The 15,249-nt window shown below is 46.5% G+C and overlaps 1 protein-coding gene across 1 annotated transcript in view; it reads right to left on the bottom strand.

Moving 5' to 3' along the window:
* The window catches only part of LOC311139529 (laminin subunit beta-1-like), a gene marked incomplete at its 5' end in the record, with an annotated part of 44,955 nt that overhangs the window by 24,145 nt on the left and 5,561 nt on the right, over positions 1-15,249 (bottom strand). The window contains 7 exons of the mRNA XM_084174414.1: positions 181-369; positions 692-812; positions 1,035-1,237; positions 1,862-1,925; positions 2,080-2,268; positions 2,657-2,730; positions 11,665-11,803. Coding sequence (XP_084030540.1) covers positions 181-369; positions 692-812; positions 1,035-1,237; positions 1,862-1,925; positions 2,080-2,268; positions 2,657-2,730; positions 11,665-11,803 — 979 coding nt within the window. The remainder of the gene's footprint in view (positions 1-180; positions 370-691; positions 813-1,034; positions 1,238-1,861; positions 1,926-2,079; positions 2,269-2,656; positions 2,731-11,664; positions 11,804-15,249) is intronic.

Here is a 15,249-nt window from a genome sequence, read left to right as displayed (position 1 = left end):
GAGAGAGGTGAAGGAGCGAGAGAGAAGAGAACAGAGACTCCAACAGTAAATTCAGACTGTTAAGTTCAGAGACAGAGATCAAAGGGAGAGTTGAGAGTTGAAACTTGACAGGTCTGAGGTCGTAGGTGAGGCCAGCAAACTCCTGGCCCTTGTCATAGGTACAGACAGACGGTGACATACGTTCACAGATGTTGGGGTCTCTCAAGTGTCTTTCGGGGTGCTGGTAGTAGAAGGGTCTGCACTGCTCACACTGACGCCCCATGGTGTTGTGTTGACACTCATTACACACTCCTCCACTCACGTTCCCCATAGACAGATACACAGCCATGTCAAAGTGACATGACCTGGAGTGGTAGTTACACTCGCACACTGGGAGAAGGAGAGAGAGACAGAGAGATAGAGAGATGGAGAAGGGAGAGGGGGGCAGAGAGAGAGAGAGAGATAAATAAATAGAGAGAATATTTTGATGAAACTAATTTTGTCACTTCAAAAGACACTACCAACAGGACGGAATGATGTTGAATATTTTTTATATATCCGGAACAGAATTATCCAGACTCTGTATACATCTGGCACAGTGTGATGATTGTGATCAGGCACAGTATACATCTGGCACAGTGTGATGATTGTGATCAGTTTGTGTGTGTGTGTGTGTGTGTGTGTGTGGGTTAGGGTTAGGTAAGTATCTCACTCTTGCAGGCATTGGTGTTGCGTCCCTCTGCAGGCCTCCAGGGCAGGTCGTTGTATAAGTCCTTACAGTGCTCACAGTTCAGACCCTCTGTGTTGTGGTTACACATACAGCGACCATGGACCTGGATACACACACACAAACACATACAAACACACATAAACACACACAGAGAGAGAGAGAGAGAGATAAACACTAGTGTTAGAGGCGCTAGTACCAAATACTAGAGAGAAACTACTACTTGAGCCATCTCTCTCTTAACGGTCACACAACCTGTTAGGAGAATGTGTGTATGTCGTGTGTGTGTATGATGTATCGTGTGTGTGTGCGTCTGTGTTTCACTCACCATGCCCTCTGTGCTTACATGTATCCCATCTACAGGGGCACATTTGGAGGCATGTCCGTAGCAGAAGCAGTTGCCGCGGACGACCATGTCGAAGAGGGAGTAGTAGTATTTCTCTGTGACCTCGTCTCTGGAGTCCAGCAGGTTGTCACCCAGTGTGTGGAGCTTAGTAAACTGGACACGCAGGTTAGTGATCTTCAGCATGTCTACACACACATATGGAGACGCATACACAAACACACACATACACACAATCAGGATAAATGCACACTTATTACCAGTCCTAATGTAATGGCCCATCTAAAACAGCAGTGGTACGTTATAGGAATGTTTCTATAGGTTACTGTGTCTTTATATTAGGTTCTGGATCTTCTCCAAGCTCATCTCTACGACCTCTGACTCTAAAGATGTGGGATCCTCCTTCTGAAGACTCCCTACACCCTACACACACATTCACCACATACTTAACATGAGGGGCCCTCTGTGTAAGTGTGTGTGTGTGTGAGTATGGGTGAGTTTGGGTATGAATGAGGCCCAAAAGTTTGTGTGTTTGTGTGTGTGTGTGTGTGTGTGTGTGTGTGTGTGTGTGTGTGTGTGTGTGTGTGTGTGTGCGTGTGCGTGTGTAGCTTCTACATGTGAAATTCCATAAGAGGTGCCAGGATAACCTGACCTCTAACCCCTGCCCTGCTGTGTTGCCTTGACTACCGCCACTAGTCAGACTGTGGTTATTACACTTAGAAAATGATTTGTTGCAGTACTAACTGGATCGTATTTAGCTAATGAGATATGCCACCTCTGGCCTGGTGTTGTACTGTAGTTACAGCACTTACTCTGTATCCTGGGACTGTAAGGGTCTTCAATCTCAAACGCTGGGTCCAGCACCCTGAATATCACCTGATAGAGAGGGGGAGAGGGGGATGGAGAGAAGGATTGTAAAAATAAAAGTCTACTAGGTTATAAACCAATGAGAGACTAACTCTGAAGCATTCTGGAGCCACAGCTTCTACCCCCTCCCTTGCAAAAGCTCAAAGACCACACAGATACACACCTCTCCCTCTGTGGATGGCTCTATGTCAGAGTAGCGGGAGTCACAGATGACGTCGTCCACTTTGACCAATGGTCCCACGGATATCCCAGGGAAGGCGGACTCACAGTCGTAGCTATAGTAACGGTACACTTGCCACTTCTTTCCAAAATCCATGGAACGCTCGATCACCATGGTAGCCGGACGGAACGTCTATCAATCAAAGAGATCATTCTAAGTTGTAACATAGAAATACAACAAATATAAAGGAATAGTTTCTTGACCACGTGACCCGACCAGGGAAAACTCTGGGTCCTAATATTATAACACAGAAAGAAAGAGAGAGAATGAGAACAAGAATGAAAGAGAGAGGAGAGTCCAGACCAGAGACAGAAACAGAGATACATTGAGGGTTCTAAAGGCAGCTGGAGAGACTCAATACACTGATGCCAACAGTACTGAATATAGTGTTTTACAGCAGCCCTCTCTCCCATCCATCTCAAGAGACTAGGGCGATTTTCCACATACCTCGAACACAGCTGTGAGTGTGTGTGTGTGTGTGTGTGTGTGTGTGTGTGTGTGTGTGTGTGTGTGTGGTCACCTTAAAGGTCATGATGAGATGCGTGAAGTGGAACTCAGCTTCCAGGTTCAGTTGAATGGTCACATTCTCCACACCTGCACAGGGAAACAAACACACAACACATACACTGAGAAAGACATCCCATTATAGACATATCCTGCTTTACACATTAGTGAGACACACACACAGGAAATGGGCCGATTTTGACATTCTGCCACACCCATGTGATGAATTGATCTGTTGCCGTGGTAACATGTGCGTAGTGGGACCTCATATGGACTAATGCAGTGGGATAAGGAAATCCCATCTGCTTTTCTGTGTTTCGTCCTCCCTGGTATTCCCGGACCATCTGTGCATCTGGCTGCGGTTCCTTCCATGACTCAACAACAATGGACACTTTATCCTCCCCATTAATAAACAAACCCACTGAGTGTGTGTGTTTGTGTGTTCGTGTGTGCATGGGCTATGTGAGTCTGTGTTAGTGTTACGATTGTGTGTGTGTGTATGTGGGAAAGCCAGTCCAATTCCCATGCTCTCAGACAAGAATACCTCTTTTTATGTTGTCCAGTTGCAAGTATGTATGCGAGGGAGTGTGTGTGCGTGTGTGTATTACAGGGAACAATGCAGTCATGTCGTGTCGGCAGTGTTGATATACAGCTGCTTCTAACCTGTATATCCTCTGCCCTGAAGCCTGCTCTACTCACCGTACCGCTCCCCTGTTCCCATGAGAACACATTTAGCACACTCTCACACACTGACCATTCTCGCACATCTGGACTTCACCATGACACACACACGTGCACATTTGTTTGTTTTACTATCCTTGTGGGGACCAAACAATTGATTCCCATTCAAAATCCTATTTTCCCTAACCCTAAACCTAACCCTAAACCTTAACCTAACCCTATTTGTTTATTTGGATTCCCATTTGCTTTTGCAGAAGCAGCAGTTACTCTTCCTGGGGTTCACAAAAAACACAAAACATGACAAGTAACAAAACACTGATACACTGACAGTCTGTCACACCCTGGCTCTGGGGACTCTAATATGTTGAGCCAGGGTGTGTATAGTCTATGTGTGTTCTAGGTTTCACTTTCTGGTTTTGTATATCTATGTTGGCCAGGGTGGCTCCCAATCAGAGACGGCTGTAGCTCGTTGTCTCTGATTGGGAGTCATACTTAGGTAGCCGTTTGGCACTCATTCATTGTGGTTTCTTGTTCGTATTTTGGTTTGTGTATGACCATTGACTGTCACGTCATCGTTTTGTTGTTTTGATCATTCATTAATAAATATGTTCACATTCAACGCTGCGCCTTGGTCCTCATCTCTCACCGACGATCGTGACAGAAGAAACCACCATAACAGGACCAAGCAGCGTGAAGAAGAGAGAGGATGGACTTGGGAGCAGTGGAGTAAGAGTCTCGACTGGGCCAAGCCAAGTGAAGAGGAGAGAGGGTGGACTTTGGAGCAGTGGGGTGAGAGTCTGGCGAGAGACATGGAGGCCTGGTCCACGGGGAGAGACGCCCAGAAAATTTTTAGGGGGGGACTAACGCCGTGGACGACGGGCCAGCAGGAGGCCGCGGCAGAGCGGCCCAGCGGGTTGGCAGAGGAGGCCGCCAGGTTACGGGGGCCACTGGTCGAAGAGGGGGTGGAAGGTGTAGAGGCACGGCGAGAGGTACTGGGGTGTGTTACCAGTCCGGTCCGGCCCATTCCAGATCCCTGCGTAGGACCAGTGGTGTGTGTCCCCAGTACGGTCCGGCCTGTTCCTGCTCCCCGCACCAAGTCAGTGGTGCGCTTCGTCAGCCCGGCTCGGCCCGTTCCTGCTCCCCGCACCAAGACAGTGGTGCGCTTCGTCAGCCCGGCTCGGCCCGTGCCTGTTCCCCGCACCAAGTCAGGGGTGCGCTTCGACAGCCCGGCTCGGCCCGCTCCTGCTCCCCACACCAAGCCAGTGGTGTGCGTCGTCAGTCCGGCACGGCCCGTGCCTGTTCCACCGGTGGCTGGTCCGGCACCGGTCAGATGCTTCACGCCGGAGCTAGAGCAATCCGCTCCACCAGTGTGCAGTCCAGCTCCGGCCAGCGGGGCCAGACCGGACCAGGGGTACTTTGGGGGGTTGGAGAGGGAGCGGGGATCAGGCCCGGAGCCGGATCCGCCGCCTAAGCGGAGTGCCCACCCGGTCCCTCCCCTGTGGTATTTGGTGGGCGCGGTCGGAGTCCGCGCCTTTAGGGGGGGGTACTGTCACGCCCTGGCTCTGGGGACTCTAATATGTTGAGCCAGGGTGTGTATAGTCTATGTGTGTTCTAGGTTTCACTTTCTGGTTTTGTATATCTATGTTGGCCAGGGTGGCTCCCAATCAGAGACGGCTGTAGCTCGTTGTCTCTGATTGGGAGTCATACTTAGGTAGCCGTTTGGCACTCATTCATTGTGGTTTCTTGTTCGTATTTTGGTTTGTGTATGACCATTGACTGTCACGTCATCGTTTTGTTGTTTTGATCATTCATTAATAAATATGTTCACATTCAACGCTGCGCCTTGGTCCTCATCTCTCACCGACGATCGTGACACAGTCACACAACGATATACAAACAATACAACAAATAAATAATACAAACAATACAACAACAAAAATAATGTGTGTGTTAGAGTGTGTCTATGTGTGTGTGTGTGTTTGTCCAATCACAGTCCCTGCAGTTCCATGAGTTGTTGTTTAATCCATTTTTTAAAGATCATTTTGCCGTTTGCTTGAGTAATTGGAGATGGAAGGGAGTTCCATGCGATCATGGCTCTGTATAACATTTGTTTTGGACTTGGGGACTGTGAAGAGACCCCTGGTGGCATGTCTTGTGGGGTATGTATGGGTGTCTGAGCTGAATGTTATTTGATTATGCAGACAATCTGGCATTTTCGTCACAGTAATATTTCTTATAAAAACTAGAAGAGAAGCAGTTAATCTCTCGTCAACCATGAACCAGGAAAGACTGCCATGCACGTTGTTGATGTTAGTTCTGTATGTGCTGTTAAGGGCAAGGCGTGCTGCTTTGTTTTGATCCAGCTGCAGCTTTGCTTGGTCTTTCTTTGCTGCACTTGACCATATTACTGGACAGTAATCAAGACGGAACAAGACGAGAGTCTGAACAACTAGTACAGTTGATTTGTGTCAAAAACGCAGAACATCTTTTTATAACAGACATACCCCTCCCCATCTTCACAACAACGTTGTCAATATGACTTGATCATGATAATTGACCATCCAAAGGAGTTTAGCTTCCTCAACTTGCTCAATAGTCACAGCCTTTAAGTACAACTCCAGTTGAGGTTTAGGTCTTAGAGAATGTTTTGAATCAAATACAATGCTTTTAGTTTTAGATGTATTTAAGACCAGTTTATTATTAATCACCCATTCTGATACTGACTGTAACTCCTGATTTAGAACTTCAGTGAGCTCACTGGCTTTGGGTGCTGTCATGTAAAGTGTAGAATCATCCACATACATAGTCAGTCTAGCTTTGTGTAAGACCTGTGGCAAATCATTTGTAAAAACAGAGAAGAGTAACGGCCACAGGCAACTGCCCTGAGGGACACTGCACTGTACATATTTGATGTTAGAGAAGATTCTATCAAAAAACACTCTCTGGGTTTTATTGGATAAATAACTTTCCAAACATGTGAAGGCAAGTGATGTAAAGTTTTTTTCAGTAACTATTTATGATCAATAACATCAAAGGCTGCACTGAAATCTAACAATACAGTTCCAACTATCATCTTATTATCAATTTATTTTAACCAATCATCAGTCATCTGAGTCCACTGATGGACACAGTACAAGTTGAGTGCCCTTCTCTATATGCATGCTGAAAGTCAGTAGTTAACTTGTTCTCAGAATAATAGTATTGTATTTGGTCAAACACAATCCTCTCCATCAGTTTACTAAGAACAGGCAGCAAACTGACTGGGCGGCTGTTACAGCCAGCAAAGGTGCTTCACTATTTTTAGGCAGTGGAATTACTTTAGCTTCCTTCCACGCCTGTGGACACACACACTCCCTTTAGTCTTTGGTTAAAGATATAGCAAATAGGGGTGGCAATATAGGGTGTGTTCGTAAATTCAATCTGGAGTGCCAAAGCGTGCTCAGAGTGCGCTCTGGGCGTTCGTAAATTCAGTGTTGTCAGATTGTCCGTTCGTAAATTCAGAGCGTTTCGCTCTTGGAGCGTTCAGAGCGCACACTGGACGATCTAGCCGAGGAGTAGGGTTGATCCGAACGTTCTGACCTCACAACGGCAGTCAAGCACCTAAGCTAACTGGCTAACGTTGGCTAGCTTGCTAGCTACTTCCAGACACAAATGAGAGAACACCTCACTCTGACCATTTTACTTGCCCTAGCAGAGCTGGTTAGGCTGTTTTCATGTTATCCAGAGCGTTGGTGACTAACTGTGCTACTGGAAACAATTTAACTAAGCTTTTTTGCAGACGTTTACTGACACAGGCCATGTTCAACGGGTGTTGAGTGTTCGTAAATGTATCAGTTATTCTGCGCTCTGCTCTGAAATCGGAGTAGATAGCCAGAGTCAATTTACGAATGCACCCATAGTCTGCTACCATTCTCAATAGTTTCCCATCAAGCTTGTCTATACCTGGTGGCTTATCATTATTGATGGATAACAATAGTTTTCCACCTCTCCCACAATAACTTGACCAAATTCAAAAAAGCAATCATTCTCTTTCATAATTAGATCTTTTATACAAAAATAAGATGGTTAACTGTTCACATTTCACTTATGAGTTTTTCCACTTTACTAGTGAAATAGTCATTGAAATGATTGTCAATATCGAAAGGTTTTGTTATAAATGACCCATCAACTTCAATGAACAATAGAGATGTATTGGGTTTTCTGCCCATAATATCATTTAAGGTACTCCAAAGTCTTTTTCCATTGAGTTTTATGTCATTTATCTTTGTTTGGTGATATCATTTCTTCTTCTTTTTTTACATTTAGTCACAACATTTCTCAATTTACAGTATGTCAACCATTTTGTATGATCTCTTATGAATTACTTTAGGCACAACCTTTGGCACTTTGGTTTTCCTTGTTATAGCCACAATGTTATGATCACTATAGCCAATGGAAACTGATATTGCTTTGGATGTCACAGATCCAACACTATTGCTATACACTCTAGTTGGTTGAGCGATAACCTGGGTCATATTACTGGCATTAGTCACAGTTAGAAGCTTCCTCTTGAGAGGACAGCTAATTGCTAACCAGTCAATGTTCTGGTCACCCAGAAAATAGACCTCTCTGTTAACATCACACACATTATAAAGCATTGCACACATATTATCCAAATACTGACTGTTAGCACTTAGTGGCCAAAAGCACCCCAAAAGAAGAAGCTTTAGATGAGGCAGGTGAACATGCAACCACAACACTTCAACAACATTTGACATGAGATCTTCTCTAAGCTTTACCGGAATATGGTTCTGAACATAAAGTATATATATTGCTACTGCTGTATCATCTAAGACATTTTCTAAGTGAGTTTCAGAGATGGCCAGTATAGGAATGTTATCCGATGTTAGCAAGTTATTGGTTGCATGAATCTTATTTCTAAGTCTACATACACTGAGTGTACAAAACATTAGGAACACCTGCTCTTTCCATGACATAGACTGACTACGTGAATCCAGGTGAAAGCTATGATCCCTTATTGATGTCACTTGTTAAATCTGTGTGTGATTGTTTATTTTGGAGATGACGATAGCTCGGTGGAGCTTTATATATTTGTATTGCCAGGATATTCACCGTGTGCTTTGTCTTCTCCAGTGTGCCGTTATATTGCACTGTAGTGTTTTATGCTTGTCTGCGTACTGCTGTATTTGCCGAATAAACCATTTATTCTGTGATTTACCCTCCTACGCCTGACTCCGTCCAAATCACCCGCTACAAGAGTCCATGCATCGACGAATAAAAGCTGCTCTGAGGGCAAAACGGGGTGCAACTCAATATTAGCAAGGTGTTACTAATGTTTTGTAAACTCAGTGTATATTAATATGGGCTATTCTTACCCATTTCCTTGGTAGCTTATCTGAGAAAAGAATATACACTGCCAGTCAAAAGTTTGGACACACCTACTCATTCAAGGGTTTTTCTTTATTTTTACTATTTGTTATATTGTAGAATAATAGTGAAGACATCAGAACTTCTTCAAATAGCCACCCTTTGCCTTGATGACAGCTTTGCACACTCTTGGCATTCTCTAAACCATCTTCATAAGGTAGTCACCTGGAATGCATTTCAATTAACAGGTGTGCCTTCTTAAAAGTTAATTTGTGGAATTCCTTTCCTTCTTAATGCGTTTGAGCCAATCAGTTGTGTTGTGACAAGGTAGGGGGAATATACAGAAGATAGCCCTATTTGGTAAAAGACCAAGTCCATATTATGGCAAGAACAGCTCAAATAAGCAAAGAGAAACGACAGTCCATCATTACTTTAAGACATGAAGGTCAGTCAATACGGAAAATGTCAAGAACTTTCAAAGTTTCTTCAAGTGCAGTCGCAAAAACCATCAAGCACTATGATGAAATGGGCTCTCTGTCACGGATTCTGCCGAGGCTGCTCCTCCTCCTTGCTCGGGCAGGCTTCGGCGTTCGTCGTCCCCGGAGTACTAGCTACTGCCGTTCGATGTTATCCGTGTTTGTTTAGTTTTGTCTGTATTGTTTACACCTGTTCGTCATTATGTTAATTGTTTCCCTTATAATTACCCCTGTCTCTCATCTGTACTTTGTGTGTGATTGTTTTCCCCTTCACGGTTGTCTATTTTGTGAGCGGGTTATTTCCTCCCTGCGTGGAGTTATTTTCTGTGTCCTTTTGGATCCTTTTCGTATTAAAAGTACGTATCCGAGAGTTCTGTGTCCTGCACCTGACTTCGTTTACCGCATCTCACAGACAGTCGTGACACTCTCATGAGGACCGCCACAGGAATGGAAGACCCAGATTTACCTCTGCTGCAGAGGATAAGTTCATTAGAGTTATCAGCCTCAGAAATTGCAGCCCAAATAAATGCTTCACAGAGTTCAAGTCACAGACACATCTCAACATCAACTGTTCAGAAGGGACTGTGTGAATCAGGCCTTCATGGTCGAATTGCTCCAAAGAAACCACTACTAAAGGACACCAATAATAAGAAGAAACCTGCTTGGGGCAAGAAACACAAGCAATGGACATTAGACTGGTGGAAATGTGTCCTTTGGTCTGGAGTCCAAATTGGAGATATTTGGTTCCAACCGCCATGTCATTGTGAGACGCGGTGTGGTTGAACAGATGATCTCCGCATGTGTTGTTTCCACCGTAAAGCATGGAGGAGGAGGTGTTATGGTGTGGGGATGCTTTGCTGGTGACTCCTTTAAGACTGTTGGAAAAGCATTCCAGGTGAAGCTGGTTGAGAGAATGCCAAGAGTGTGCAAAGCTGTCATCAAGGCAAAGGGTGGCTATTTGAAGAATCTCAAATCTCAAATATATTTAGAATTGTTTAACACTTTTTTGGTTACTACATGATTCCATATGTGTTATTTCATAGTTTTGATGTCTTCACTATTATTCTACAATGTAGAAAATAGTAATAAATAAATAAATAGTAGGTGAGTCCAGACTTTTGACTGGTACTGTATATGTGTGTGTTTGATGTTGGGCTGAAGCTACTGGCCCTGAGGCTCTCTCATTCCTCCCAAGCTTTTGGGAGGGAGGGTGGACAATGAGCCTGTTGTAGTGGATGTAAGCAATGTTCCCATGCTGTATGGCAGCTTTCATAGCTGGGATAAGTTACTTCCGCCTCTGGCACACAGGTTCAGAGAAGTCCTCTTTGAGGAATATGTTGGTTGCCATCTTGTCCTTAAACCTCAGGAACTTGACCACTATCGGCCTGGGTCTGTCACCTGGGCTGGTTACAAACGTTCATGTTTTCCAGACCTGTGTGCGCGCTCCACCTCAATCTTCGAATGATACATCTGCAGCTTTTCAGTGATAATTTTTCATACTTTCTCCTCAGACTTGGCCCAGTTCTCTTGTGAAGACTCTGGTATGCCATCCACAACAATGGTATTCCTCCTGGATTGTCCCCCTAAATAGTCTGTTTTCCCAGTCATTGTTAATAATGATTCATGCTGATGTCATCTCGAGAGGACTTACAGTTTGTTGTCATCTTGCTGCAAGTCTCTTTCAGGACATACACCTCTCCCTGGGAGAACTGCAAACTGTTCTTACAGTTCTGGACCTCTCTGGTAAATCATCCATTCTTTCGTTAGTTGAGTCCATCAGTATCTGGACAAAGCTCTTGAAGCTATTTTCCTGTTGTTGTAACAACTGCTTGTAAAATCATTTTTGTTCATTTAAAAGATCCTTCATCTGTGATAGAGAAACACTGTCCTCTCCATTACTCCCACCTTTGGCTTTGGATGCCATGATAGCAATGTAGGCTAACGCTGGTACTCCACGCAGTTCCAGACAGGGCCGGTCGCAGGGCAGATTTAAACAGCAACAAACACCAGGGATTTAGACAGCCTCAGGCCTGGGACAATCCTCAGTCCTAGCCACAAGGGCTAACCGCATCGCGGGCTGTGTTCAAGCTGTCAAGGAAATCTTGCTATCCCAAGCAGCTCTTCAAACTTTTGGTTGGCAGGATCCCTGGACAGATATAGTGGTCCCACTATATAGGCTACCCACTGAGGCTACCAGTGTCGCGGGATCCAAATTCAAAAGGTAGCTAGTAACCAAACTTTTTCAATAGAACACTTTTTCAGAGACTTTCTGAACAACAAACCGAGCTCTCCCTCGTTCCGCCCTCGTTCCGTGTTCAACATGTGATGTCCATACCCTAACCCTAATTGTAACCCTAACCCTAAACCTAACCCCTAAGACTAAAATAGCCTTTTTCCTTGTGGGGACCGGCGAAATGTCCCCACTTGTCTGAATGTTCCTTGTTTTACTACCAAAAACATGCACACACACACAGACACCCACCCACACACACATTCTCACCATTCTCAGACTGCCACCAGGTCTTGAGGCGGTTGGGGGCGAAGGTGGTGACCAAGTTTTCGATGCTGTGGCTGGTGGTGTGGTTCATCCTCTCATCATACATCTCCCTGGAGTCACACACAAAACACTTCTTCTCCTCCTACAGAGAGAGAGGGAGGAGAGAGAGAGAATGTCTCAGTACTGTGAAGAACATGACCATTCACCTCTGATTATAGCGCAAGAGTCCATACGCTACCACTCAGTATGTCATCACCGTCTGTGTCTGTGTGTATGTGTGTCTGAGTGTGTATATCCTGTAGTGTAGATCATAGTTTATTCTACCCTCTAAGTTCACTGCCCCTCTTAGCAGCAGAAGGTTGGTCTGCTCTCCAGATGGTTTGGCCTACACACACAGATTCTGGATTCTGTCTTCCACACACACACATACACACGCCCTACTCTCTGCACTGTGTGTGAGTGAAGATTTCACAACCTCACAGTGTGACTTTCACAACCTTCTAATTTCATCCAAGCGGTTGTTGTCCAATCTATATGGACACACAAGTTTTAACTGTGTTGAAATGTGACCAGTTGTAACCGCTAAGTGGTCCAACTCTCACGCCCCTGTAGGCAAAGTCTGCTCCCAGAATTCTTTGCACTAGACCCTCAGGGGGGCTCTTGTCCTCATCCCCCGTTCTCTTCCTCATTATGATGACTCATCCTAGAATGTTCCAATGTTTCGTTAATCATCCCACAGCCCAATGGTAGATAACCAACCCCTTCACATGGACACATTCTGTAGCCATTCACCCCCGAGGGGATTCTGGAATAACGGAATATCCCCGATCACCCTCTCCCCTCCTCACCACCCCATGATAAGCACAAAGGGTGGTGATTGTGTGGCACACAGTACTTATTGTGGAGGGAAATGCCAAGACTCCCACACAGCACAATACCATAGTCTTTCTCATTCACTCAAATTGCTCAAACATTACACTGTACTGTACTACACCATTACATTACAACACTATTTTTTGCAACACAATGAAGTGTTATACCATATACCTGCTGGTCAGTTGTAATATAAAAAAATAAATAATAATATTAATAACCATTAAGCAGATGCTTTTATCCAAAGCGACTTACAGTCATGCGTGCACACGTTTTATGTATGGGTGGTCCCATCCAGGGAATCGAACCCACCATCCTTGCGTTGCAAGCGCCATAATCTACCAACTGAACTACGGAGGACCAGTGAATGTATCAATCATATGTGTCCCAGCTCTATTAGCTGCAAATGTAATGGTTATATTGTATATCCTTACCTACTGGAGGTGTAATGCCCCTATCTGAACCCCCTGGGGTTCCCCACGTGTTACTTCTAGGTGCAAGGCCTTTTTGGGCCCCTAAGCGAGAATTGGTTGGGGGTCCCCCCAACTCCCGGGCATAACATTTTAATGGCCCCCCTCTTGACGGCATAGAGAAAGATTTGAAGTTTTAATCAATTTAATTTCCCGCAGTACACATTTTGCCATGGGGCGTAGAGAAATTGTTGCATTTGTTAACTCAAGTTTTCTGCAATTCTTCACATTTTGCCATGGGGGCAGAGAGAATAATGTGCCATTCTATAACACATTTCATGCAATTCTACCCATTTTGGATTGGAGACATTTTAGCAGTTTTCAAGCTAATTTCTAGAGATTCTACACATTTTGCCATATTAATATTATATCTGTGAGAGTGACTAACAAAATCAATTGGGGGCCCCTGGAGGTCAGGGCCCCTGGGCACGGCCTGTGATGAGTAATTTCAAATGAGTCAGGTGCAGGAGGGTAAATCACAAAATAACAGGATTTATTCAGAAGTACAGAGTTACGCAGAAATGCGTCAAAACACTCCAGTGCACAAAACAGGCACACTGGAAATAACAAGGCACACAGGGAACTATCCCGGTCATACAAAATACACGGAGCTCCACCGAGCTCCAGGGCTTTCCCCGAGAGGCAGGAGACGAGGGCGGACACATTCTCCCGCTCCGATGGATTCGGGCTGATGGTTGAGAGGTGTAGATCCAGTTGCAGAAGGAACCCCTGGCAGCGGGCAGCTGTCCCGTCAAAATCCCTTGGTCGGGATATATGAATCCCACTGGGTGCTGGGGTGTGGGTGGCTGGATCCGGTCGATCAGCTGGTCCCGAAAGATCGAGTCCTCTCCTCTCCAGGCATTGGACGACCTGAAGAACCCGATCCATCGCTTCTCCCAAGCTGGCTAGCATCTTAGAATGCTCCCGGACCCGCACCACAACTCCAGGCATGTGCTCCTCTCCTGCTGACTCCATGTCTTGGTGTGTGATTCTGTGATGAGTGATTTCAAAGGAGTCTGTCACGCCCTGGCTCTGGGGACACTGTTATGTTGAGCCAGGGTGTGTAGATTTCTGTGTTGTAGTTCTAGGTGTTTCATTTCTATGTTGGCCAGTGTGGTTCTCAATCAGAGGCAACGAGTGTCAGCTGTGGCTGGTTGTCTCTGATTGGGAACCACATTTATACAGGCTGTTTTCCCACAGTAGTTGTGGGATCTTGTTTCTAGTTGGTTTGTGTTAGACCGTGAACTGTCACGTTATCGTTTTGTTGTTTTGGTCGTGTATCGCTAAATAAAGAGTATGTTTGCCTGCAACGCTGCGCCTTGGTCCTCCTCTTTTACCGACGATCGTGATAGAAGATCCCACCAGAACTGGACCAAGCAGCGGGTCCAGGAGCCATCGCCAGGGAAATCCCTAGCGGATATCCAGCGCCTCCTCGACTGGGTCAAGCCGGGTGAGGAAGAGAGGGGCTTGACGTGGAAGCAGAAGGGCGAAAGGCTGGCGAGAAGTATGGAGACCTGGTCCACGGGTAGGAGTGAAGCCCATAAATTTTTTAGGGGGGGGCTAACGCCGTGGACGACGGGCCAGCAGGAGACCGCGACAGAGCGGCCCAGCGGGTTGGCAGAGGAGGCCGCCAGGTTACGGGGGCCACTGGTCGAAGAGGGGATGGAAGGTGTAGAGGCACGGCGAGAGGTACTGGGGTGTGTTACCAGTCCGGTCCGGCCCGTTCCAGATCCCTGCGTAGGGCCAGTGGTGTGTGTCCCCAGTACGGTCCGGCCTGTTCCTGCTCCCCGCACCAGGCCAATGGTGCGAGTCTACAGCCCGGTCCGGCCCGCTCCTGCTCCCCGCACCAAGCCTATGGTGCACGTCGCCAGCCCGGCCCGGCCTGCTCCCGCACCAAGCCAATGGTGCGCGTCGCCAGCCCGGTCCGTCCTGTTCCTGCTCCCCGCACCAGGCCAATGGTGCGCGTCGCCAGCCCGGCCCGTCCTGTTCCTGTTCCCCGCACCAAGCCAATGGTGCGCGTTGCCAGCCCGGTTCGGCCCGTTCCTGCTCCCCGCACCAAGCCAATGGTGCGCATCGCCAGCCCGGTCCGGCCCGCTCCTGCTCCCCACACCAAGCCAGTGGTGTGCGTCGTCAGCCCGGCACGGCCCGTGCCTGTTCCCCACACCAAGCCAGTGGTGTGCGTCGTCAGCCCGGTCCGGCCCGTTCCTGCTACCCGCACCAAGCCAATGGTGCGCATCGCCAGCCC

Source organism: Coregonus lavaretus, assembly GCF_964263955.1.
Source record: "Coregonus lavaretus genome assembly, chromosome: 13".
NCBI lineage: Eukaryota > Metazoa > Chordata > Actinopteri > Salmoniformes > Salmonidae > Coregonus > Coregonus lavaretus.
Note: the sequence above shows the minus strand (reverse complement) of the source record. Positions and strands in the feature narration are given on the sequence as shown.